Source organism: Nelusetta ayraudi, unplaced genomic scaffold, assembly GCF_046127955.1.
Source record: "Nelusetta ayraudi isolate G7.1 ecotype Tasmania unplaced genomic scaffold, CSIRO-AGI_Nayr_v1 ptg000056l, whole genome shotgun sequence".
NCBI lineage: Eukaryota > Metazoa > Chordata > Actinopteri > Tetraodontiformes > Monacanthidae > Nelusetta > Nelusetta ayraudi.
The window spans coordinates 766,479-793,912 of NW_027466106.1; the positions used below are offsets into that span (position 1 = coordinate 766,479).

At 45.4% G+C, this 27,434-nt stretch overlaps 1 protein-coding gene across 1 annotated transcript in view; it reads left to right on the forward strand.

Moving 5' to 3' along the window:
• LOC142896592 (protocadherin-15-like) overlaps positions 1 to 27,434 on the forward strand; it is a 185,347-nt gene that overhangs the window by 100,494 nt on the left and 57,419 nt on the right. Inside the window, exons 13-20 of the mRNA XM_076038354.1 lie at positions 1,176 to 1,310; positions 5,291 to 5,440; positions 7,213 to 7,406; positions 9,970 to 10,102; positions 10,385 to 10,464; positions 14,304 to 14,397; positions 21,685 to 21,813; positions 26,475 to 26,780. Coding sequence (XP_075894469.1) covers positions 1,176 to 1,310; positions 5,291 to 5,440; positions 7,213 to 7,406; positions 9,970 to 10,102; positions 10,385 to 10,464; positions 14,304 to 14,397; positions 21,685 to 21,813; positions 26,475 to 26,780 — 1,221 coding nt within the window. The remainder of the gene's footprint in view (positions 1 to 1,175; positions 1,311 to 5,290; positions 5,441 to 7,212; positions 7,407 to 9,969; positions 10,103 to 10,384; positions 10,465 to 14,303; positions 14,398 to 21,684; positions 21,814 to 26,474; positions 26,781 to 27,434) is intronic.

Genomic DNA, 27,434 nt, shown 5'->3' on the forward strand with positions numbered 1-27,434 from the left:
GGGGGGGGGGGGGCAATGGTATAGTCGTTGGTAAGACTCCCTCCCACCACCAAATCCAACCTTTAATTCCAACCCATTTTTGTAGTCTTTGGTATGACCCATCCATCCGGCCATCTTCTACCGCTTTATTCGGAGTTGGGTTGCAGGGGCAGCAGTCTCAGCAGAGACACCCAGACTTCCTTGGCCCCAGTCAACCTTCTCTAGCTCATCCGGCAGGACCCCAAGGTGTTCCCAGGCCAGCTGAGAGACGTCCCTCCAAAGTGTCCTGGGCCTTCCTTGGGGTCTCCTCCCGGTGGGACTTGCCCAGAACACTTTTCCAGTGAGGTGTCCAGGAGGCATCCAAAATAGATGCCCGAGCCACCTCAGCTGGCTCCTCTCGATGTGATGGAGCAGTGGCTCTACTCCAAACTCCTCCCGGGTAACGGAGCTCTTTACCCTGTCCCTCAGGATGCGCTCAGCCACATCATTTTGGTGTTTGTTCTTTCGATCATTACCCAAAGCTCATGACCATAGGTGAGGGTAAGAACGTAGATCGACCGGTAAATCGAGCGCTTCCCCTGTCGGCTTAGCTCCTTCTTCATCATGAGAGACTTTGGTATGCCCTCCGTGCCCAATTCCAACTCTTAATTCCAACCCTTAATACCAAGCAGTAGTTTTATAGTTTTTGATATGACCCCCGACCCCAAATTCCAACCTTTACTTCCATTCCAACCCTTAATACTATTTTTATAGTCTCTGGTAATGCTGGGGATCAAACCAACACACTCGCAGTCTCAGGTCGAACACTCTACCACTCTACCACTTGTTTCCCTCTTAAAGGCCCAGTGTATGAGAGTCGGCAGCATCTACTTAATCAGTTGTTAATGTTTTAGCAGAAGTCAAACTCTTGTTCCCTTGCTGCTTCACTTGTGACTTGGAATCATTAGTTTGCTGTCTCCGCCGCCATGGCTCTTTCACCGCCACCCACCCCCCCGAAGAGCGACCAGAGACCTGCTGTCCAATTACTGGACCAGCTCTTCAGCACTTGAAAATGCCCTGTTTGATACGTTTCCTCAGCCCCACTGCTGCATTCTTGGAGGAGCAGGAGGGAAAGAAAAACTAATGAAACACTTTTGTTGCCATGGTAATGGAGTTGTTTTTTTCTCCCCCTCTTTTCAAAATCTTTCCGTCGGAAGACGAAAGACCCTATGCTGAAGATCACCCTCGACGACTACGGCACCATCTTCGGCCTGACCCCGGCGGGGATCACCCGCTACCTGAGACTCCTCAAGCCGGTGGATCGAGAGACGCAGATGACGTACACCTTCATGGTAGGCCGCCGGACTGGTCATAACCCCATCTCCTTGAAACTGCTCATCTTCAGCACGTATTAAAACCAAGTCACAGGTTGGCCGAGAGGCCGTGGCAGACGTGAAGCTGACTTGACACTTTGAGAGCAGTTTGACCTTTCGCAGCGGTCGCATCCCACTAGAACGAAAACGTGATGTTCACTCGACTATCCTGTAGCAGGATTTAAAGGTAAAGCAATCTGACATCTGCTATTGTACGCTCAGTCGGAGGTCCACGACACAGCTCCTATATAATGCCATATACTGTAGAGAAAAACAAACAGTGAAGTTGTCAGAGTTGACATCAATGTACAGCACAACACAAAAGGGACGAGAAAAAAAATCGCAAAAGGAAGAAAGAAGTCTTAAACTTTGCGATGCTTAATTTCTTGTGATGTTCCAAATCTTTGTACAGCAAAAACAAGTTGTTTTTTTTTTGTGTGTGTGTGTGTGCGTGTGTGTAATTGAAAAGGAACGCCTTGACAAAACATTGACTCGCTTTGTTTGGGAGGCGCAAAAGATCAATTCAGCGTCGTCGTGAAAAAAAAAAAGATGTAGGTAGAGCCAAGCAGCTGGTGCAGACAGGCTTGATTTAAAGAGGAAGAGGTGGAGGGGAGAGGAGGAGGAGGAGGAGGAGGAGGAGGAGGAGGGGGGAACGGTGGTCTATATTCCAAAGACGTTTCAGCCTCCTGAAGTCGGGGTTTAAATAGGGGGCCTCTTCTCAACAGGAACTCTTTGGTTCGCTGTCGAGTTCTCCTGTGGGATTGTGAGCTTTGTGCGGGAACCATCAGTGTGTTGATAATGAGAAGTTTAAAGCCTCTGTTTACAACTGCAGCACGGGATAAAAAAGATGGAGAGAGAGAAAGAGAATAAAATGCCGATGACTGGCTCACGCTTTGTGGCAGCCTCAACAATGTTTAATATTTAAGAGTTATACAGCCCTGTGTTTTTTTTTTCTGTTTTTGTTTTTTGTGTGCGTGTTTGCATTCAACATTTAAGAGGCACATTTGCTTCAAATTATCAACTGCAGCAGCAGCAGCGTCTCCAAAATATCTGCCATGTCCCTTTCTGCGGCTAAACCCAAGAACAAAAGATGATGCCTTCCGCCTATTGAATATTTTAATGCCTGTTGCTAATGTTCCCCGGAGACTCTGCTGGTGAAAAGCCTTCAACATCTTCAGAGGCAGATGCATCTCCAGCAGCCTACACACTCCTATTGTTCCTGAAAAAAGAAAGGAGAGGAAGATTTTCCTTCGCGTTCAGTTGTTGAGTCATTGCTCAGCTGCCGCCGTTTGTGCCGTTCAGATCATTTCATCCAAAATCATTCTATCAGTCTAGATGAAGGAGTTGCTGACCTGCAGTCTGGCTGTGGTGTTGTTGTTGTCTGTGATGAGCCAATGGTTGCCATAAGTAGTAGTAGTCGTCACAGTGGTTTGTTGTATTTTTAAATATTCCTTTTAAAGCCTCGAGGCAGCAGCTTGTTACTTGGCGCTTGGTACTAAAGTAAGATCAGCAAAAACCAACTCTTGAAAGCGGCGATCGTGCAAGTCAGCTCATACCTGGGCCGGCCTTTTATGTTCCCAGTGCCTTTTTCTCTCTGACAAAAAAAGGGATTTCATCAACCAGCATTGCATTTGTGGTGATGGTTTTGCAGAGGATTTAACAGCCTGGGAAGAGAGCTGATGATAAGCTTCTGGAAAAGTTGCTGCGCTCATTGGAATTTAGTGGCACTTGAGAAACTCATTTGCTGAAGTTTTTTGGCTATTCACAGTTTTATAATTTAAAAAATTGGGTCCTTGTAATAAGCATTAGTTAATGGGTAATAAGTCCCCTAATGGATGTTTGTTAAGGTTATGTGTTGAAAAGACTAGATAAATGTTAACACATTCAGCATTCAGCACCTCAGTTGCCTCAGTCGACCTCATGATCATGACTCATTCAGTTTGTTCCTCCTGAGGTGAGCCTTCAAAGTGAAGCACTGATGGAGCATGGACAGATGCACAAAAGACGTATTGACACGTTGGAGAAATTACAGTTATTGTATAGCGTCAAATCCAAAGAGAAAATTATGGAAAATCCTGCCACAACTCACTTAATCCAAAGATTAGAGAGGTGAGAAATCTTTATTGTATAAGATTCTAGCATTGACGTTCAGCACTTGCTGTGTGCAGGTTTTTAAAAAAAATGCCTGGTATCTAAATCAGTGTCATACTTTGTAGATGGCTGTCGAATACATGTTTGTGTGTGTTGAAAGTGCCAGAGGGGAACAAGAAGGGAGGAGCGACATTGTTCAGAGATGCTTGTCACTACTTCTGTTGAGTAGGAAGCGGTTGCGATGACTCGGTAAATTCAAATCGGCTTTGTGCCCCTCCTCTCCTGGCTCCTGGAATGGTCTGGCAGCCTCCACTGTGGCTGGCCGGGGAACATAAACTTGGTTCGATAAGACAGGAAATCATCGCCGCCGTGTGAGTTCCCACGCGTTTGGCTGCTGCCCCAGCCGCCGCTGCTTTTTTTTCCCTTTGATGTGCACTTGTAACACAGCTGGCATGACGTCCGGGTCTCATTGGTCAGGAAGGAGTCGTACCTGACTTTAAAATGTGCCTTCAAACGTTCAATTTTTGGCGTGCGAACAAATTTAATTGAATGCCTGCAGCAATGCTTTTGTCCAGTTAGCTCAGAGATCCATTCATGACCATGTTACACTCCTTCTTGCTGCTGCACATTGCATTTTTTGACTTGGGAACCTTTATCGTGCCAAAATGAAATGAGACACTTCAGCTCTCTGTTAAACTCCACCCATCTGCTTTGGGATGTGCAGATTTTTTTCAAATTCGTTGGTTAATCAGGGTCTTCCATGATTGAGTAGTTGATCTGAATGGTCGATGATGAACCTGGATTTGTAATGTTGTTTGCGATACAAACAAGCCTGTGCCATGTGACATTGTTAAACCACTTTACTGTCTCAAAATCTGCTCTTTAGGCCGTGTGGTTGTTATTTTTTTTTTCACCCGGTATGGAATGTCTTAGTCTCGCTGCTGGCTGAAGGACCTTGTTTTCCCCCACCACTCATCTTTTAGTCATGCTCTTAACTCTGCGGGGTTGTTTTCCCAGAAGCGCAGACGCGTTATCAATCGCGCTTGAGCACATAATCGCGTTTCCGAACCATCTTGAGAAGTCTGTCTCAGATCACAATCTGTTCAACATCGGCCCTCTCTCCACCCCCAACAACCCGCGAATGGAGAGCAGTACTGGCTGAGACACATCACAGTTGTGTTGTTCTCTCAGTGGCTGACTTGTGTCCCAGAGGTGAAGTTAGAATCGATGGTTGGCATCGTTGCCTTAGAGGAGGACGTTCCTGGGGTCAGTTCCCGGGTCCTGAATGGCCTTAAGAGTGAAGTTTGCATCTTTTTGATGATGTTTCTTCTTCTTCCTTTTCTTCTTGTTCTTTGTAAATAAAGTGTGGTCGTAAAAATAAAAATAAAAAACCTCTAAAAATATTCTTCTTCTTCTTCTTCCACTCTCCTCAGTGCTATCAAACCAACCATACATCTACAATTCTTAAAGGTCCATTGTGTAAGACTTGGCTTGATTTTTTTTATATTTGTAAAAGCCTAACATACTGCCCATAAATACATTAATAAAAGTGTATACTGACAAGACAACAAAGGTAATTTGGTTTTCTTACCCTTAGAATGGTTTTCATGTATATAAGAATATACATAGAGCAATAAGGGTCTTGCTCCTAGTTTGCTGGCATGCTGCATCGATATTTTTAAGGAAGGCCACCAGATAGTGGACAAAATACGAAACGCGTTGTCAGGTGGGCCTTTTAAACACTGGCCTTTCTTAACAATTTTACACAGTGGACCTTTAAAGTGGAGCGATTTACCCAAAACAGTTGTGTATTTTCGCATTCCCATAAACCCTCAGAACATCCACACGTTTGCCCCGTCCGTTCACAGCTGTCGGCGTCAGACGGCGTCCAGCAGAGCGGCCCGGTCACCGTCAACATCCTGGTGGTCGACGCCAACGACAACACGCCCACGTTCGGCGAGGTGTCGTACAGTGTGGAAGTCTTCACCGACATGCAGCCGGGGGAGACGGTGCTGCAGGTAATCAATCAAGCTTGTCCTCCTCCTCCTCCGCCTCCCCTCCACTCTCTATCCCTTCACCCCCAACCTCCGCTCGCCTGACTTCCCCCACATGCTCCTCTCTGCCCTCCCCCAACCCCCGAAAGCAGAGCCTCCACCTCTTCCCAGCGCGCTTTCATGCTCAAAGTGTCTCCGAGCCGCCGCTGCCGCCGCCGCCACCCCTCTGCATCGAGTTGACAGGAAAACCCCAGGAACAGTTTCTTCCGCCTCCCTTCCTCCCTCCTCTCTCTCACTCTCTCTCACTCTCTCTCTCTCCCTCCCGCTCTCATCTGCGGTCATGACAGATTATTGTTGTTGTTGTTGTTTTTCCTTCCCCCTTCATCCGTTTTGCACGCCGGCCGGTATGGAAAAAAAAGAAGATGAGCCACGATGTAGGCTAATAGAAAAGATTTTAAATCATAATATCATTCACTGGAAAAACAGGATTTAATATTTTCCCATTACTTTAAAAGGATTAGGGAAATAATTTGCTTAATTTTGTTTGTGCTCTCAGACTGTCGAGGTCGTTTTTATTTATTTATTTTTTAAATTTACCCGCACACACTAATGCTGACCGGACCTGAACGTCTATGCACGTGCACGTGTAATGAGAAAAGGACAGAGGCGAGGCGGGCGCGTCCGTGCACACGCGCGCGGCCTTCAAAACTCAAATCCATAAACCCCGTCCTGCTAAATCCATTAATGCGGGGAGTTCAATCGTTCTGTTGTCTTCTTTGTCAGTCGCAGCATGATCTTCCTGTCTTTCAATTGATCCGTCCTCTCAGCGCAACCACAGAATTAATAAATAAATAAATAAATGTCAGCTGGCCATAAAGGTCAAGTTTAATCTGTCTTAAGAAGCAGCTGTGTTGCCCTCCACCGAGATGAGGCCAGCGGTTGGCGGGCTGTCTGCTCCGGCTATTTAATAAACTTAAAAAAAAAAAAAAAAAAAAAAAAAGTACTTTATGGCAGCTGCAGACACCCTCGCGAGGACGCCTCGGCTCGGTTGTTGCTACTGTACATCTTTGGCCCCGAGAGGGCAGAGGCAGGCGAATAAAAAGCAGGTCTAAAGACTCTGAATTAAAGTTTGAAGACAGTGAAAACCGGCAGCGTGAGAGCCGCCCTAATTACAACCAGTGGGGCGTCCTAAATAATTGACTCGGGAAATAGCGGCCGCTCACTTCAGTTAACAATGGCACGCAGCAATAGGGCCTTTTCATACATCTGTGGACCTCTTTAGCATATTTTTATTAAAAAAAAAAAAAAAAAGCAACCGCCCCCACGAGAAGCTTCGCTCTTTGGTAAGCACTTAAATCAATCATAGGCATTTTTCCTGATCATTAAGGTCACTTAACTGTAATCAGGGGGTGGGGACATCCATCAGCGACTTAGTTTGCACTACCAGAAGCGCATTCTGCTGCCTAATGACTGTGTTTGTTTATATGTTTGCGCTAAACACAGGTTGCTTGTTTTATTATGCAATTATAGAGCAAAGTGTCACTGCCTTTTCCTCATAACCTTGGTTCGTGGTCTAGTAACCTTCCACTGAATTTGTAAGGTTATGTTTGCTTTTATTTTTTGTTTAAAAAAAACTGCTCAGTAACACGTATCCTGTCTCTGAGATCCATCAAGAGCATTTAATGCCTGGGCTGTAACAGTTCTTTACTGTTTGGCCTGTTCTAGGTACTTGCCCTCAAGGTGAAAAGTGTTTTTCTAACCATGTGATTTATTTCCTTTCCCCCTTTTTCTCCCAGTTGACAGCAGCCGACGCGGACCAGGGACTGAACGGCCTGGTGACGTATGAGATCCTGGCCGGCGACCAGGGGGATTTCATCATCAATAATCGCACGGGGCGCATCACCGTGGCGCCCGGCGTCACCTTAACGGTGGGACGATCGTACGCGCTGACCGTCAAGGCCTCTGACAACGCGCCGGAGATCCAAAGAAGGTGCTGAACAGCCGTGCCAGCGCCTGTCGTTTCTGATTTTATTCCGCATGGCAACGAGCCAGTGCTCGGAAAGAGGAGGCCTATGCATGCATGATGCTGATTTTTAACAGCCGGTTTGAGCAGCTAGCTACAGCTCAGGGTTTCACAACTGGTGCTTCTAGAGCTCAGCACTGCATCATCTAATTTAGGGCTGCAACTAACCATTTTTGTTGTCGACTAATCTATCGATTAGTTATGATTACCTTCTTTATTTTCACCACCTATTTTTCACTTCTGTTTAACCTAGCTTCACACCTGTGTTATACCGTTTTCCTCTTAGCGCATACATTTTTAAACAAATATATCAAAATAATGACAAGCAAAGCATTTATCAGTGACATAATTATATTTTCTACGTTAAACATCATAGCTATATTAATTCACGATTTAAAGGTTATGTGCAACGTTTATCACGGTTAACTACCTTAAAGAGATTTCTTAGAACTTAAACATCAAATTAATATCCCCTAAATTACACAGTTGATAAGTGAAAAAGTTCTCGCATTGACAGGGTCTGTAATTCACTAATTACTGCCAAAACGTATGCATTTACCCAAGTGAACTACCGTTCGCTAAGCTAGCTTGTTGCATGATTTTCCGATGTGCAAAAAAACGTATTATGTACTTGCGTCATAGGCTGCTGATTAATTAACAAATAAGCATGTCAATTAAAAAAAAAAAACATCTACAAAATATCTATCTGCAGAATGTTACAGTAGCAAAGTTTCTTCAAGAAGCCTACTAACGGTAAGGTATTGCGTGGGAGAAGTCATTCATCCGCTTCCTGTGCGTGTGTGTGGGTTTTTTTTTTTTTGTCAGGTTCATGCTCCAGTATCAGTCGAACGCTCACAATGATCGTTGTTGTTCAAGTTTTCTCTTTAGTCGGTGGCTGTAAGCCAACATTCTTTTCCCCACTACGAAAAACCGTCAGTGTTTAAAATACCGTTTGGTTCTGCTGATGTTTTAGCAGCTGCTCAATTCTGGGTGATATATTTCCTTTTCTTTGTCGTCTCCTGTGGAATGTAGTGGCGGCAGTCGTCTGCGCTTCAGTTAAGAGCAAAGGGAAGTTAAGTGCTCATGAAATGCTGAGATCAGCTTAAAGATATGTCAGAGCTTCGCAGACTGGATGTACAAGATTTCAAAGTCGAAGCCTCGACCATGTTGTGAGGTTAAATGCATCTTGCTTTGTAATTTTTTATTTATTTATTTATTTTCCACCAATCCACATGCATATTATGCCGTCAGTTCCGAATCTCCTCAGGTCGTCACCGGAGACACGGATTTGCTCCGTGTTTGATTCAGAATGTGATTCATTGTGACCTGATTCCTTCTCTGCTAATTCATAATTCAGAATCTTCCCTCGACATGCCCTCATGCTCAGGTTGGTGAGGGAAAGAAAATGGACAATTTCTCATCTGTCCTGACTCAAAAGGGGAAAAGAAGATGTTCTTTCCTTCTTTGATGCTGTGGGGATGAAGTATTTCATGCCCTCGCCTCTTTGTCATGTAGTTTTGCTCAGTCTGTGCTTTGAGGGTCAGTCTTCCAGCGGGGTGATAATCAAGGTGTTTTTTGAGATGGAGTAGGTGGCCTCTTTGGTTTAACCAAGGGGGGGGGGGGAGTAAACAAATACTTGGGGGTTGGCAGGGAGGGAACAATGTGACACCTTGTGATTCAAAATCAATTACAGCAAGCAACAGCTTGACATCACAGCACGACGAGTGCGAGTCAGAGTGGAGACTGCGGCGGGTGTCAGAACATCTTAGAGTACGTTTGTTTATGAGCCTTTATGGCAGTTCAACAAAAGGCTCCGCACACAATAAATGAATTAATAATCACTGCAGCATTTCCATTTTGCCCTTCATGAAGAGATGAGAATGAGCCAGCCGCTTCACTGTGGAGTTTGACTCTGTGCTCAGACGCACCTCACAGTTTGGACCAGGCTGGTTTTCCCATTTTTCCAACTTAATCCCACCTGATTTGAACTGTTCCCGCTGGATTTATCCAAAGAGAGCATTGTGAGTCCTTTACATTAGAGGAAAAACAACTAGTTAATGCTGCTACTCGCCTGTGTTGTGTTTTGGTTTTTGGGGGCGCCCATTTGCCCCATTTGCTCTTGTTCTTGATCTGTTTAATTCCACACCATGAAGAGAAAGTCTGAAAAAATAGGAGCGGTCACAAATGGAGGACTAATGAGCCTTTCGTTAAAAACTGCATGAGTAGCTGCAGACGGAAAATTTCAAGCCCCTCGCACTCATTTTCCACTGTGAGTGTGACGAGCACTTGCAGCGGTAACCATGGAAATGTCTGTCCGGCAACAACTGCACTTTGACTCAGTGATAAACCATCCCAGAGGACAAAAATCTTTTTGCTTTTTGTTTCTTTTTTTATTTTGCCAACTTTTCCCTTTCCGCCGTTGACCTCCATGGACACCACGTACCACAGGCTTTTTTTTTTCTCCGCGAGGCGAGGCGGACTGAAGGACACCGGCGCTGTCAGTGAACCTGCGTGCTCTTTTTCTTGTCAGGAGCTCCATCACCACCGTGTACATAGAGGTCCTACCACCCAACAACCAGAGCCCACCACGCTTCCCCCTCCTCACTTACAGCCTGGAGGTCAGCGAGGCCATGAGGATCGGAGCCATTCTGCTCAACCTGCAGGTGACTCGTCGACACTTTCATCACATCATCATTTGAATTTAAGCTTGTTGAAAAAATAAGCATACAAAAAGTGTAATCTGAATTAATATGAGCGTGTCTCTAAAAGGACACAGTATTTGATTCTAGCGCTAGTTTTTTATTCCCATCGTTAGAATATTTTCTCACCATTCTCTCTCGTCTGCTGCTGCCTCCTCCGCTCCCGGACTTTCATATCTCGCTGCCTTCCTGCTCTAAATTGGTCCCGCGATTCCAAAGAACCCTCTTTTCTCCATCTCCCCACAGGCCACAGACAGAGAAAACGACCCGATCACTTATCGCATTGTGAGCGGAGATTCCCAGAAGGTCTTCAACCTTTCAGAAACGTAAGTCCAGCGAGGCCACGCAAGGTTTCCACTTCAGAGGGAATGTTTGGAATGTCTTTGTTTTTCATCCACCCACCATGGATTCTGTTTTATCTTTCTGCTGGGGAACAGGGGACTCAAGAGTCTATCGGTGCCAGCGTTTGTTTTCATATGCCATGTTCCAGTGTTGAATGTGTTAGTCCTGACAAACTGACTGCGGCAAAACACTTGATGACGCCTCATGGTTCAGCAAAGACAATATTCAGTCCAACTGAATGGCAGTGTGAAGGTTTTTCAGGTTTTTGACACTGAGGGAGCCAAACGAGGGACACACAACAAAGCTTATTCTACCTTTAAAGAGAAATGTTTCACGTTTCACGTCAAGTTGTCATGTTCAATTAATAAAAATATTGGAGACATTTTCACAAAAAGGCGAAATGACATTAAATCACACCGGAAATCCGCACACGGTCCACAGAACGGATTAGAGATGGAGCCAAGTGCAGGTGCAGCCAGAGATAAAGTGTAGCAGCGGCTTGGACGACTGAGGAACAGAATTACATCAATCCGTCTTTTCACTTCAGAGATATATAAATACAGAGCAGATGCCTTTTGTATTGCGAGGGGTTTAATTTTAAGGAAATGATAATTCCCAGTGGTGTGATGAAATGTTCAGCTAATTTTTTTTGAAATTTTTTTTGAAAAAGAAATCTGAACGGCAGCCGAAACGACGTGACACACTTTCAACCAGCGGCGGAAGGTGACAGTTTGAATGAAAGAAGTCAGCAGCGGAAGGAAACGAACGCGCGCGAGTTTTGCTCGTCAGCTCTTCCGCTCTCAGCCAACGGAGAGAGGAAAGAGGAGAAAAAGAAAAGACGCATTATTTCTGGAGATGAAAAGGACCCCCAAATGACACGCCCGAACCTGCCGTAATCAACATCAGCATTTTATAAAAACCCACCTGGCTAGCAGGCATGAAATATTAAAACGCTCTGCGCGTTTTACTCTCTCTCTCTCTCTCTCTCTCTCTCTCACTCACTCACTCACTCACTCTCTTTTTTTTTTCTTTTTTTTTTCTTTTTTTTTACGGTCTCTTAAATATCTCGGCAAATATGAAGGAGAGTGCAGACGTGCGGGGACTGAGAATGCAGGAGGCTGCCAGACACGTTTCCCGCTAATTGATTAAAACCCCTTTTGTCTTGTATCCTCCGTCTCCTGGCCGCGCAAGGGCGAGCAGGTCCGGAGCACTGCGAGCGTGCGCCGCCTTTTCGCTCCTCCGCTTCCCCCCAGTTGCGTTGAAACGGTTTGTTTTCGTGGAGACGGTTTCCTCAGACAAATGAAAGCTTCGATATGATGATGTCGGTTTGATGCCTTTTCGATCCCGGTCGACCATACGTCCATACGTATAGCACCGTGAAACAGCTGCTGAATAGGCTACGATCGAAGAACAATTAGCTGTTAAAGGCCCAGTGTGTAACATTTTAAAGGAAGCCGGTATTTAGGGCGCTGATGAAAGCCCGACTGACAGCGGGCACTTTCATTAATGTTTTGATGAGTAGTATGTTAAGCCTTTACCCATACAAAAATCATAAATCAAGCCAAACAAATGATACACATTGGACCTTTAAACCGACTGATTGATCGGAAAGCAGCGTGACGGAGCCGCATGTTTTGATCCCGGCTGCGCACGAGGTGGGATCTGCTTATCCGTTATAAATAACGGGGCAGGGGATACGTTCGCCCTCTTTTGATTGCGATCTAGCTAGACTCCGAATCGGTGGCACCGAGTCAGGCAGCCGGCGGACGTCGCGCGCAGAGCGCCGGTGACACGCTTAAGCGAGATGCAGCGGCGCAGGTTCACGTATCACACGCGACTCCACAGCTTCGGTGGCTCGCTTTGGGTTCCCGCTACAACACAGAAGCTCAAAAGCAGCAAAGGTTGATCACAAAGAGCCGAAACGATTAGATGATTAATCGACTTCAATTGGTTTAAAGAAGAAGAAGAAGAAGAAAAATATTTAACTAGAAGTTTCCTGAGTCATAGAGTCATTTCCTTACATGGCCGTAAAGTAGGTCTTTTTGTGCAATGCATCAACTGAGACTGATAGAAAGTTGCTTGCTGCTGGTGAGCTATTCCTGACAAGATTTAAAGTTTGAAGGTGCTTTCAATTGCAAGTATTGAATTCCTTTTTGAAGAAAATAAGATCTAACCCATGACCAATGTACCCTCCCGTTGTCTGTTCCCTCTTACTCTGTTGATACAAAAAAAAAGGTCAAACTCATTTCCACCCATAAATATTTTCATCATAAATATTTTAACCTACGTTCAAGAAGATGTCTTCAGCAAATTTCTGGTTGCTTGGCTGTTGTACTTTAGTTTCATGATGACCTTGCTCTCTGCTTCTATGTTTCTTAAAAACTGAGGTGTAAAAGAAAATATTTTTAGTAAATTAGAAATATACTGACTCGCAGCCCTGCCAAAATAAAAAGTTCAGCTTAAAAATTTTAATTTATGTTATCACAACAAAAATACATTTTAATGAATTTCCTTGTGGAGCAAAAGGACGTCTGGGTCGGCTTTGCTGTGACGCCAAGAGTCCCGCCAACACCGCCCCGCCCCCGTCAGAGACGGGCAGGCAGGGCACCATCACTCACGATCAGTCAACCTCTGAAGACCCAGCTGCTCCCGTGCAGCACAGCTGCAGCGAGGAGCAAAGCCTCCACAGGCGGGCGCGTCTTTAATCATTCTAATCTTACTTATCATCATCATCATCATCATCATCATCAAGAAGATCATATCATTATCTCTGCAATTAGCACAATTATCATCGCAATATCTTAACTAGCACGTTAAAGCTTCCTGGTGTTTTAGCTCCGCTGATCGCACATGATGTTTTTTTTTTTTTTTTACTCTGCTGTGCGTGAATCCATAATCACAGCGGTTGGAGACGGAAGGTTTTATCTTGGTGATTTAGGGGTACCTCCTCGTCACCTTTGGATCTTCAGATCGGCAGTTACGACACGGTGACCGAACTGGACGTGTCGACGGTGGCGTTCAGCGCCTCAGCCCGTTTTTTGTTTTTTAAAGACGAGGACCCCCAGCCGGCACAAACTTAAAGAGGGAAAAGCAGGCCTCCGGCATCTGCTCGGACCACTCGGCCAAAGCAGCCTAAAATGAGAAATTCGGAAGGAGCGGCGCGGACGGAGGGGAGTTGCTGCGGCCATTAATCACACACAGTCATCTCTCCTCCCATTTGCGTTTCTGCCAGAACTCCTCCTGAACGCTCAAATTGTTTTTGCTCCACGCTGTATGTGTGGTGTGTGGTGTGTGTGTGTGTGTGTGTGTGTGTGTGTGTGTGTGTGTGTGTGTGTGTGTGTGTGTGTGTGCACGCCTCCCTGCACTCTTCATTCTGCACTCACATGCCCCGTGTGTGCAAGCAAAGATAATTCAGCACCGCTACTTGGGAATTCAAATGCATTGTGCTCGCATTTGGAATGCCTGAGTGCCAAATTGTGAGCAGGAGGCTGCAGTGACTGACTGCTGCGGTCAGTGGGAAAAGGAAGGCTCCGTGTGTGTGTGCGTGTGTGTCCATTTGTGCTGTGGGAGGCTTTGGGGAGAGAGACGGAGTGGGAACATGTAAAATGCCACCTGCTCCCCTCCCTGAACTCGTCCTCCCCCGTCATTAGACGTGTTTTACATATCTTTCTCATCTCCCTGTAAACAAACTGCAGAGAGCAGCCCCGCTGCGTCTGTGAGAAGCATCCAAAGTGTTTACCTGCCGAGCCCCGCTGTGTTTTATCTTCATGCGGGTGCAATAATATGCTCTGTTGTTCTTTCTTTTCTTTCTTTTTTTCCCCAGCATCGGCCTCCTTCTTCTGGGGAAGCCCCTGGACAGAGAGAGCACAGACCAGTACACTCTGGTCGTCACGGCGTCCGATGGCCATCCTGGAGGGGTGAGCTTACGTTTTGTTTCCCCCTTTCTCTTTTTTTTTGGTAGCAATCAAATGTAGTTGACTTTCTTTTTTTAACATTTTGAACACACCAAGCAAAGTCAGAAGCTGTGTTTCCATTACAGTTTTTCCGCAAAATAAAAGTGACATTTCCAGAATTCCGACAACGTACAATTGCGATTTACAATTCTTGTAAAATCTCGTCTTGCAGAACCTAATTCTCGAAAATCTTGCCCCGTGAGATTTACGAGAATTACATTTGCGTTTGTTTGTTGTACGTTTCTTTGCTGTTAAGAATGGTTGTTAAATTTTTGTCTTTGATTACTAGAAAAAATAATCAGTCTCCTCCACCGTCCAAACATAACGCGCCATTTTCCCTTGAAGTGAACTGGTCACGTGACCCCCGTACGTCACATCCGACGATACGTAAATGCGAGACAAAGTGTTTCAATGACACTTTAGCGATATACCTCTGTATCGATACGTCTGAAAAACTACCTCATGAAAGCGTAAAAACCTTTTAGCGATATTTGAGAGGTTTTACGAAATTTAGGCGTTTCCATTACCAGTTTTTTATTGCGATATTTAGGTTTTGCGCAATTCTAGGGGTAATGGAAACGCAGCTAGAGACTCTCTAAGAGATATGGGCTCGTTAACTGGGTTAAACTGGAGGAGATTTATAGATTAGATTTATTTCACACAGTAATTTAATGGACTCGGCACTGTTTGTTTTGTGGCAATTAAAAAGAGTTATATGTTGTGTTTTGTATCTCCCAATAAGAACTGCATAATGCGGTCGGGATTCAAGTGCCATCTACAATTTGACCAAATGTTTGGCCAACACAGCCAAACATCATAATCCCAGTCAGCCATTCATCTGCTTTATTTGTTGAGACTCCTCCAACGCTGTGTTTGCTGTTATAAAAGTGGTATTTTACCACCTGTTGTGCATGATTTGGTCAACGAACTGATGCAAATTGATGCCAGCTACTTTATTAAGTAGAGTGCTAAATTGATTGTTAATACAAATTGAGCCATTCACATGGCAGCAACTGAACACCGGTTGGGTAATAACTTTCCCAAATAAGTTTCACTCTGCACACACCCATCTGTCTGGCTGCTTCCGAAAGGTGAATATACAGTGAGCGCCATCTATGTGCATACTACATAAGGTGCATCTATTAAAGTGGGCGCTGAGTGCGCTCGGGACGGTGTTCGCTGGTGATCTGGTGAAACTGACCAGTTGAGCTGTAACCTCATCCTGACTTAGCTGCACTGTTTCAATACAAACCTGCTAAGATTGAAGATTTCATTCCTCCCCCTGCAGCACTATAATGTCACTCATCAGCACAAATGTTGCGATTATGCTAATGCGATGCTGACTTGTAGCTGCTTGTGCTATGTTGGTTAATCGGACGCCTGCTGTTTGAATTTGCTTGAATTTGTTCGAATTTGCCTTTGGCCAAATTATGTTGTGCTGGTGGTGTGTTTTCAGTCCGAGCTATACGTCCCTGTTGCACCACTGGCACTGACTGGCTGAGAGTCCTTTTAAAATTCTACGAGATGTGTGTTGGCTGCATCCAACCTGCCGCGGGTGTTTTCAAACTGCGCGCTGATCCTCCGCGCCAAAGCAATGAGTGTTAATGATACACTGAAGACCTGATTCACTAACGTGTTGTGTAGCTTTCGGTATTTCCTGATTAAACCCAATATTTCACATCTGTCTGATCCGAGAACCCTCACAAAGGCTGATGTGCATCTCACACTGTGAACCCCCGTTGTGTCTCCCTGCTCCGCTGCAGCTTCCTCGCATTTCGAGCGTGGTGTGATGCAGGCATTTAGTATGGAAAACAACAGGGCTATATTTATGTAAATGACTCCCTCGGCATAGAGCCTCCAATTGCCAAGGATTCGCCACCTCACACGGGTGGGGAGAAACGCTTAGCTTCTCCACAGAGTCGGCGGTAATTGTGGGACATTTAAAATCGGTGTCACCACACAGCCGGACTTCCGGGTGATCATGGCAACGATGATTGTTGCCTGTTGTCCCATATTTCCAGCACCGCTATCACCGGTTGGTTTGCCAGACAACAAAATGTGTGTGTCTATGTTAGGATTGGTATTATTTTTACCGTCTTTCTGCCATTGTTTGCACCTGCTTTGCCGTCGCAGGAGGCCTTTTTTTAATTTATTTTTTTTAGACTTTGCTACCAGGGCCATCGCATTCTGTGACAAGGGCACATGTTGTGTCTATCTGATAAACCTAATTGGTGAGTCGGCAACATCTTGCTACCACTCTGGTTATTTTCTCGCTATTTAGCAGTGGTGGTCAACCAGCATGCATCTAGAAATAGTCATTGTTCTACATCATTCACAGTATTTTTTTATAAAAACGTCTCTCTAATTTATGCACGGTGCCTCCATGAAGCTCTCTGAAGTTCTTTATGAACACCAACGACAGGTTCCTCGCTGCGTCCGACAAAAGCGCTGGTCATTCAAAGCTCTACACGCCTACCTGGCTTTCCCCTTCAGGCCTTTCTTTTCCACTCTGCAAGCTCCAGCTGTGACACTCCTGTTCTGCTGAGTCACACTAACCGGTAACAGGGTGTTTAGTCGACTCTTTCGGGTGTGTGTGCGGACGCGTCGTCTCCTTCGCTCACTCCGAAGAAACGGCTGCGTCTGTAAACTGGAGGTGAACGCCGGCTGCCCCGTCTCCCTCTGAGAGCCGATGATTATATAAAGCGTCTTGATGCGGTTGCACTTCACCTCAGACGGCTTCGTCCTCGCTGTCTCTTCTCCAGGCAGGGCTGGAAACGCTTGTTTGGTTTTTATTCCTCCTTCAAGGTGCTTGTGTTTGACAAGGCAGCGAGCGTTAGCCGGTGAAGTGTCAGGGTCGCGATGGGGGCTCCCCTCTGCGCCGCTTGTACTTGCAAGCGTAGCTCCGCAACTACTGTTGGAGCTTTATCCAGTCAGAGGCCTGTTTCATAGTAGGGTTGCACGATTAATCTTAAAAAAAAAAAAATTTTAAATTGCGATCTCGATTCATACTTTATGCGATCTCATTTCTAAATGGTGACAATGTCAGATTCTTTTCATTCTGGACATCAGCTGCTTGAAAACAAGCACTCCTAATTTCTCACTCAGCAAATGACATCGCAACAATGTACCACATGATGCAAAACAGCAAATCCAGTGGCAGGTTGTAAAAACATCTACTGTCTGGAAGTCTGTAAATGTTGATCGACTAATCAGTTGGCTGCAGGAAAAAGCATGAATCGCTGTTATTTTTTTTATTCTGTGATTTTTGTTACGGACAGTAATAGATATTTGTTTTGACAAAAAAAAAAAAAAATTGTGAGAGAATTGTCATCTCAATTCTAGGAAGAAAAGAAAAAAGAAATAGTGATTCTCATTTTTTTCCCCATTCGAACAGCCCTACCTACCTATGGAACATGCTGAGTTTTGAAAATATAAAGTAAATATGGAGTGTCGGGGAAGATGGACCGCGGCCGTGATGTAGGGAGGGAACAAGACGGCTCTTCACCCCAGAGGATGAGCTAACCGCGCAGCCGTGGTGCCATTTGTCCCACTCCTGATAGATGTATTGTTCAGACCGGACGGCCCGTGCGCTGTTCTGCGCGTCCGCTTTTTGAAGTGTCTTGTCACTGGCGTGAGTTACCGGCTGAGTCATGTGCGCTAAATTTCGCCGCTTGCCCGAAGGGTCCGTGACAAATGGCGAGAGGAGCGGCCACCACCGGAGAGCCGCGGTGGAGGGCGTCTCACAACGGAGGCCGAGGTGTCGGAGACAAGTGAAACATCAGCGTCGAGCGACGGGGAAACTGTGACGCTTCCGTTTTGGTTTTAATCCTGCTTAAAATGTGAGAATTCCGTTTGGAAATGAACAGCAATATCACGCTAGCATTAGTGTTGTTGCACTCGACATTAGTCTTGGTCTCGAGATCACTCGTCTCGGGCTCCGAGGCATTTTCATTTGGTCTTTTCTCAGTCTTGAACTGGTCAGACTCAAGATTTTTCATCAACACATTCGTTTGAGACTCAGCCAGCACTGCAATGACAGATAATAACACAAAAAAATCCAGATGCTGCCTTATTTTGCTCTTTTGTGACACCCAAGAGGGACATATTCCGAATTCATTCATTTTTTTAGTTTTATGAAGCAAATTGTTTTTTTTGAAATTGGTTCCAAATAGTTGGCGAAGCAGCAAAAATGTTAAAGAAAATGATTGAAAGATACCTTGCTGAAAAATTATTTTGCTGTAGAAGCAAACTTTAACTTAAGAAATATACAGTTCATTTGTTCTGTTTTGTAGTACTTGACCACAACACTAGCTAGCATCTTCAGCAGCTGCTAGACTCACAGCCAACGTCCTGCAGGCCTGGGTTGACTAATCAGGAGCACCAGCAGAAAGAAAAAAAAAAATACCCAGTGGTGGGTTTCGTTGTTGGGCCACAGGGTTCAGGTGTTAAGTCACAGCACTGGGCTGGAATATATCATGGATGCAGTCCCCGGGCTGCCTGCAGGCGGCTCGCCGAGTGCAGCTTGGTTGATGACGTAATTACATTTTGAGTCCAGCCGAAGGCGTCACCCTGCACAGCCGTAAACTCAGATCAGTGGTGCTATTTTGGAGGATGCTGCCAGTGAGCTGCGAAAGTGAGTAGCCGAAACAGCAGCTGATGCAGAAACTTGCTGCATCAGAAAACTGACGCAGGTAAATGTGCTAAATTCAGCAACTTCTTAATTACATTTTTTTTTTAATATGGTGGAGCTGAGCCTGAAGTGTAAAATGTCGCGCTGAACACGGGTCCCTCCGCAAGCCCCGCTTTCAAAGGAAACCTGCTGTAATTTCCTCCCAGTTTGATCAACCTGGGGGAAGATAATTGGTTTCTCAATTCTCTCAGAATTTCCAACGCTTATTAGAAAACATTATTTACCGGCGCTCGGAACGGAGGATGCGCTCGATTGCAGATTAGACGATGGGTTCTGTGATTGATTTCCGAGGAGAGCACCGGCCGGTGTTGGATGTGGTGATTTCGGTCTTCCAGTCGGATGGAGATCCAAGGCAGTCAGTCAGACGACGTCGGACGTTGGGCGCGGCCGGGGTCGTTGGGTAAAAAAAAAAACGCGGCAAACCTGCATCAGAAGGCGAGACATCACGCAGCCCAAACTGCAGCGTGTTAAATAAATAATCCCAGCTCATTAATCAACCCTGTGACCAGAGAGGTAGGATTCCTGCCTCTGATACCAACACCCACGGCAGGACGACGATGCTAATTGGCTTCAGTTCTTGAGGAGGAGGAGGGGGGGGGATGGGGGGGAGAAATGAAAGAATGAGAGGTTTCCAACGCCGCCGCGATGATTAGCGGCGCCGTTGTCGGCAAAAAAAAGAAGAAGAAAGAAAGTAATAGCGTGAAGTTTTCGGCATGGGCTGGCACGCCAGCGAGCACATGAAAAGACTTATTATGCGCATCGCAGTAGGTGAAAGGAACAGCGGAGACGAAAAATCCCCGCCAGGAAATGAGATGAAGGTGGCGCTAACTAGGCCGTTTCTCTCATGACGGTCTGCCGAAACGTCTCATCTGCCAGGGCAACTTCAAACGCAACTCTTCCGCCGAGTATTTATTCCTCGCAAAGGCCAGCCCCCCCCCCCCCCCCCCCCCTGGCACGCCCACCCGTCCTCCTCCACCCCACCCAAAGGAGACCGTTTACAGTATTATTTGCATGCAGCGTTTCCCCAGTTGCACTGCCAGAGTCTAGGTCATGAATATTCAGGCTTTTAATGTCGATTTATCGTGTTTTTGTTTTTTGTTTTTTTTTTGTGGCTGAAGATGAACGCCACTGCATTCCGAGGTGTTGACTCCAGTGAACGAAGTAACGCGAATAAAATGAGATTTTTGCTCGTCCGCATTAACAGTAACCGTGCCTGTGAAATAGAGAGATAATACTTACTGCAGTCCATAATGTTATACATTCACCTATTAGGCCAGCACGGTTCCCGACACAAGCAGCTAATCTGTCTGTCACATGGCAACCACCTCGATGCATCTAGGCATGTAAGCAACATTTGTAACCTTGCACTCACACACACACGGCCCCCGGTACTAGTGAGGTGCGCCGAACGAGGTGTCCGGCAAGAGTATTATCTTAATCAAAACAGAGGACGACAATCTCATATGCAATAACCGTGTGGCAGAAACAAATAAAAGGTCACAAACACAACATTTTGCATCTCCCGCGTTTGTGCTTCATAGCGTCTCAAGAGCGTCTGAGCGGTTTAGTTTTTCATTCCTATCATGTTCCTTTCTCCAGTGTGCCTTTGTGTGTGTGTGTGTTTGTGTGTGCTCGTAATGTGCGTGTGTGTGTATTACCTGAGGGACAAAGACATGATGGATGTGAATTTCTGCTTTTATGCCCCAGATATTGAACCACCCACGCTCTCAACCTTTCTTCCCTAGTCAGGGCAGCATCAATACGGTGCCGTTGCTTATATTTTCCGTCGCATAAGTGCCGGCGTAGACATTTCGAGACCTCGTTTTCGCTGGTAATTGCTTGTATGAAATTGTGTTTCCTCCGCGCTTTGAATAGATTTTATTTGAGTTGTCACTTTTGCGGGGGACCGCAACCTGTTTAGCGAGTACATATATTTTTCACGATATTAAAAAAAACAAAAACAGAAAAAACACCTTGTCACAGTCGTGGCAAATGTATTTTGGACAAGCAGAGATTAAAACAAGCAGCTCTTTTCTGAAACATCATGCCGCTGCGGTGGTTGTCAGAGTGCCAAGATAAAAATACTAACTGGAACGCGATGTCAAAGCCTTCAACCCCTGGACATGTAGCGTCCACCAACAGTAACGCTGCTAAAATAATACACGTAATGACTCATTGTGCCTCAGCAGTTTCAGCTCCGCATCCTGTTTACCGTTTCGCTGTTTCTGTACCTCAAGGTGGATATAATAATACACATGCTGCCTTCAACGTGCCCACGTCCCAGAATTCCTTTTATTTCTCTGCCGCAACAGAACACTTGCGAATCAGAATGCTCTGATTTATTCCTTTTCGGGGAATTCAGCTTGTCTCTCTCAGTTGCCCCTCAGGGCAAGCGTGCTACTGCAGAGTGCAAAGTATTTATAGACATAAGAGCCATAAAGGAATATTAGAAGCATAAAGAGCGTACATAACATTTAATCAATAACGCTTGCCTGTATGGCTTCACATTACAGTCGTTTCTAATCGTGGTGTCTTATATTTTTTATATCTCTTTGCTGCAGACATCAACAACCACTGTGAACATGGTTGTCACTGATGTCAACGACAACGACCCCGAGTTCGACTTGACCATACCGGTCAATTTCACTGTCCAGGAGGAAGAAGCCGCTTTGTTTGTCGGACAAGTCAGGGTAAGTGGAGTTTTATTTTGCTTGTGCGTCTTTGTAACATGAACCAAAGTCTGTCGCTGTTGTTTTTCTTTTTGTTACGGCCCCAACTGTTGCCCAGCTCTTCCTTATGTAGTCAAATGAATATATTTTGTTGTGCTCACTGACTGACTTGGTTTCAGCGCCACTGAGAAAGCAGCCTTTCCTAATTAATGTAGATTAATTGGCCTGATGTCTGTCAGTGGTTTAGTCTCGGCATAATGAGCGGAGACATCTGTGAGTATGCACTTACCCAACAAGCTTACAACAGGACCCGCGGGACAGCGAAAACCAGCGCTGATTTTTATTTCTTTTTTCCCCCCTAATGCAACACAAACCTTTTATGTTTAAAGACAGATCCATTTTTTTATTTTATAGTCTTATAGGAATCAACAGTCTTACATATATTTAAGAAGAAACCTTGTTTTGGGGGGTATTTATGTTGAGCTAATTGTGTGTTTAGAAAGTGAAGTAATGGTAAAGTTGATTGAAGGTTGTAATCCTAACTGACGTGTCTTCAAGATGAACTAGCACCTGTTTACACAAAGCCGGTGTTTTCACTGAAAGCGCACAGAAGCAGAAGTTCAACTCTGTCGTATATATCCACACTGTCTTTTCACGAGCGATCTTTCTTTCTGTTCTCAGTGGTGCTAATGTTGCTAGTTTTTTAGGAGTGATGGAATTTGTCGCGGCTTTAAGCCTCTTGTTGTCATGTACAGTATATTATGCTGGGCTGCAAGACAACGTTGTTGCAGCCCAGTGTAAGTGTATGCAGACAGTAGCATCTATTGGCTAAATAGCTACCGTTAGCTAGAAAGTTTCTGAGACGTCGACATCCAGCCAGTTTTGCAAATAGAGTGGGTGTTGTTATTTAAAATTCTTTAGTGCCGAGAGAGAAAAAAGTTTGCTTTTGGATGCTGAGGACACGAATCAGGACAAGTGGTTTTGATTACTGCAGTTTTTTCAGTCCCATTGATTGTTTTGGCCATAGCCTTCCTCCTCCCCCTCCTTGAAAATATGAACAAAGAGGCAGATCAGTCACTCTGGCCTGGATGTATAGTTTTCACATTAGCAACCCTATTTCACAGGGTAATCAAATAGCCTCGCGGAAAATGTTGAGTTTATGAACTGTGAAATAAGACGAAAGGGCATCTGAAGGAAACTGTGTTGTGAGGCAAAGCTACCTCCAGTCTCACTCGCTGGTGTTTCAGATGACACAAAAAGAAGAAAAAACAGCCAGCAGCTTTTCCCAATTCTTGTTTTGGTTGACTGGAGCCCAGTCGGGGAAAACAGGGAACCCTTCGACTGATGTAGTTGTAGCTGCTGAAACGGGAACGCAGACTTTGACCAGAGCAAAATGCTTTGAAAGGAGAAACATAAGGCGCTTGTTTCCAACTGAATCTCCGACGTCGGAAACCATCGGAACAAACGCAGCAGAGGGCCGCAGTGGAGCCGAGCTGTCAAGCTCATTGCACCAATGATAACGACTTGTGCCATCCCTGAAAGGGAAAACAGGAGAAGCGGCCCGTTGTAGAACCAGAGCGTTGAGAGTTGAACTATTTCCCCGCGTTTCATCACCTTTTGTGAAAGGCTGCCAACAGTGTTCTGTGAATTCCGGCTCCCTGGTCTGAAGAAAACACTGTAATGTGGATGTTTGTAGCCTCGTAAAGAAAGCGCGAACGTCGTCCCCGCGGACAAGCAACCTGGATATCGGTGCAATACGGCACGTCAAGTGAGAGGTGGATTGAACGTGAAAAAGGGCTTTGTGAATTAACCTCACTGTCACGTTCACTTAATTGCTCCCTCTTTGACTGCGGGTTTATCAGCGCGATAGATTAGCTTGAAAAATAGTGCAACCCAAGGCAAGTCTGTCGCCCACAACGTGTACGACTGACAAGTGTAAATATTACATTTGTTTTCAGTCGCCTCAAGCATTGGGACTATTAATTATCTCAGCATTAAATGGAAATGCTATAATTAGCTTGTGATTGTTTTACACATATTTGCCACCCCAGAGATAATTAATGCGGACAACTTACCAAAAATAAATCAAAATGCCAGTTATTGTGCAAAAAACAAATTTCTTTTTTAATTCATTTTAATTTAAATTAATTGATTATTATTATTATTATTATTATTATTTTAAACCACATTATGTGTCTCTGGCCTGTCAGCGAACTACACTAATCTTACTTGCCAAGACACACAGTTCTGGAACTGATGGGACCTTCCAAAGTCCAGGCTCATTTTTTAACTGAAAACTGAAATACACTGGTTTTGAAGGACACTGTGCGCTGTTTTCTGGAGAGCTAGTTTTTGTGCTGCAAGGCTCCCCCGATAGAGCCTGACGTGATATAATACAAACTTCTTTTTAAAATGGGAAATTTCATTTAAAAAGAAGTTTCAAGTTTCTAACCCAAGACAAGACCCCCTATACACCGTCCCAACAGAAAAATATCACACATTCTGCTTTTCATTGTGGTTCCCTAAATGACAAAAAAAAGTTTCCGAGCTGTGGTGAGGCATTAAAAAGAAAAATGTTTAAAAAAAACCCCAAAAAAACAAAGAATTAAAATAGAAAGCTAAAGTTGAGTGAACCACATGAGAAACGGCATTCTTCTGCTCCTTTTGTGTGAGCAAAATGCTTTCCCATCTCTTTTGGAACACTTGCGGCTGCCTGCTCGGGCCATTCTTTTTCTCGTCGTCACGCCCTGCAAGTGCAGAGGCTCCCGCTGCAGCCACAGCTGATGCGCTTGCACAGCGAAAAAAAAAAAAAAAAAATTCTGAAGTCTGTGCCAGTTTACATCAATGAGGAAGACGCAAGCAGAGAAAGTCGCTCGGAGTCGCAGAAGCCCTCGCTTGTGTGCGAACGAGGTGTACGGCTTAGACGCTAATGACTGCAGTCATTGCTAACGCTGCGGTTGAACTTTAAACAAAGCCACTGCATTTGGGGCTCGCCATGCGTGCCAGCATCTGCTGCAGGTTCTGTTGAACCTGCGCACCCGTCCTGCTCGGAATAAATTAGTTGGGAGGCTGGAGAGGGAGAAATGCTAATGCGTTATTTGTTCTGTATTGGCTGTGGATATGACTACGGCAGAAGGCGAGGAGCAATGGGAGCGTTTGTTATGTAATTACTGCGGCGCGGCGATGATCTGCGCTCACATATTGGCATTATCTGCTTCAATCTGTTTTGCAAAGACTTAATGCGCGGGTCCAATTTTTATCCTTGGCTTTGAAAAGTTGTCAGGCGCTTAAACTGAAACAACAGGGGGGGATAAAAATATGTGTTGCCACACTTCCTGTGTGTGTGTGGGTGGGTGTGGGTTGTTGGGTGGGTGGGTGTTCGCGTTCTTGTAAATATGCCATTTGAGGACTTGGATTGGTTTACGTACAAACAGAGTGAGGACTTTCGGCTTGTCTTCACTTTTCCTCAAAAAATTGTCGTCACTTTCTGTGTTGAGCGGCTTGTGTTGAGAGAGTTCAAGCTGGGTTTGGTAAAGATTGAGGTGAGGCAAAGCGGAAGAATGAAAAAAGAACAGTAGTCCTCCATAATACAGAGAAACATGCAGGTTGCTTGGCTGTCTTGTCCCGGCTTGCACTCACGCTGGAGAAAATGTTGAACTAAAACAAGATGAAATATGACCGCCACAATCAGCCGAGGAGGCTGAACTATTTTTTCGCAAATATGAAATTGTGTGAAGCCGCTCGTATCGGGTGGGGTCCTGGCATCGTCGCACTGCCCCACACAATGCCTCTCTTCAGCCTCTGCCGTCTCTTTCTTTATTATGCCGAAGTGTTTTTGAAGGATGCTCTTCGGAGGGATGTGGAATTTGCACGATGCGAGTCGGGTCCCCGTTTCAACTCGCAGCGATAACGTGATGATAAACACTCGGAGGCTGGAGACTGAAGAACGGCTGATGAGTGTTTTGTCGTGAGGCTCAGCTGCTGCACTGCAGTCAAGTCTTTAGCGGTGGAAGCCCATGTGAATAGGATCCAGCTGGGCCCTAATGGATTTCATTTAAACCACAGGGCTGCCAGTTGCCTCATGGCAAACACATCTACATCTACACTTACACTTCAAAAGACATCATCATGATGTGTATTCTTACGAATGCGTGCATGTTTTTTGTCTTTCTGCTATTATTGACATTGGTAAAATGGGCCGTCACACACCAGGAGCCAGCGAGACTTCGTTCTATTGACGTTCCGCTTAGCGGGCCCGCTAACTCCAACTTCATCATGTCGCACGCTGAAACTCGCTCGCCGCAATGCCAAAGCGATCAAAGCTGCAACTGAAGCAGACCGCGGTGCCGTCGTTCTGATTATACAGGCTGTATTTCATGTCGTTTCCCTGTTTGTTTTTGGCATGTGCCTTTACTAATGCAAGCGTCGATACGCCAATACTATTGTAGCTCCCACAGTGAGCTTGGCAGCGCTTTGTGCTGATTGTTAAATGAATTGGCATCGGCAAAAAAGTGGAGAGTGGCTGACATCTGGTCCCTCAAAATAAAGTTGCGGAGAGTGGAAAAAACAGAAGAAAAAAAAAGTTTAGTCGACTTCTTTTCTGGATTGCAGTGAGCAAAGAAAGCTTTCATTTAGACACAGAAAGACTGAAGCCATGTGTTCCCCTCATCCGATCTCCGCAGGCGAGAGACTCGGACGCAGGCGTTAATGGCCGGGTCAACTACCGCATCGTAAATCACCCCGACTTGTTCATGATCGGCGCTAACGGCAGCATCTACACCAAAGTGCCGCTGGACCGAGAGCTGAGGAGCCAGTATGACGTCGTGGTTGAGGCCTCGGACGGCGCAGTGGACCCGCGGCGGACCGCCTTAACCCTCAGCGTCCTGGTGACGGACGTGGATGACAACAGCCCGGTGTTCACGCAGGAAACGTACGTGGTCAGTGTTCCCGAGAACAGCCCTCTGGGAACGGTGGTGCTCAAGCTCAGCGTAAGTACTTTGTTGTATGTGTTTTCATTCTTTTTCTCATTCCATCTTCAGCCTTCATTGTGGTCTTTCAGCATCTTCAACGATTCAGGACGATCGTTCGTCAGAATGTCTCTTAAACATTCCTATAAAAAAAAGAATGTGGTCACATTTTTCCCGCTGAAATCGGGCTACAGTGGAGCGTAATTCTCTCCTTTTAACCTTGCATTATTGCCCGGTTCTTAACGTAATGCCCCTCCAAAAATTGAAAAGGCCTTTAGCTTGGTGGCATTCCTCTGACTAGCGTAAGCGCTGTCAAGTGGGAGTACATGCATTTGCACAAATGCGTGGCGAAAACCAACGCGCGGCCGTTGAGGGGATTAATCGCAGGCGTGTTGCGGGTGACAACTCCTGGAGGAGGATAAAAAACGAGAAAGGTTGAGGAGCAGCGGGATAAGGGCCGAGGAAGCCGGAGTTTAAGTGGCACCACGGAGTTGACACCATTAATCACCGGGACAACGTGGCTTCAACCCTTAACAGATCGCTGGACAACAACCTTGCTAGTCTACATGGGAAAAAAGATCATTTAAATTCAACAGTTTTCCTCCCGCACAACGTCTTTTTTAAAGCCCTTTTGAAAACAGATAATATCGCTGACAATTTATCAGATACAAACAC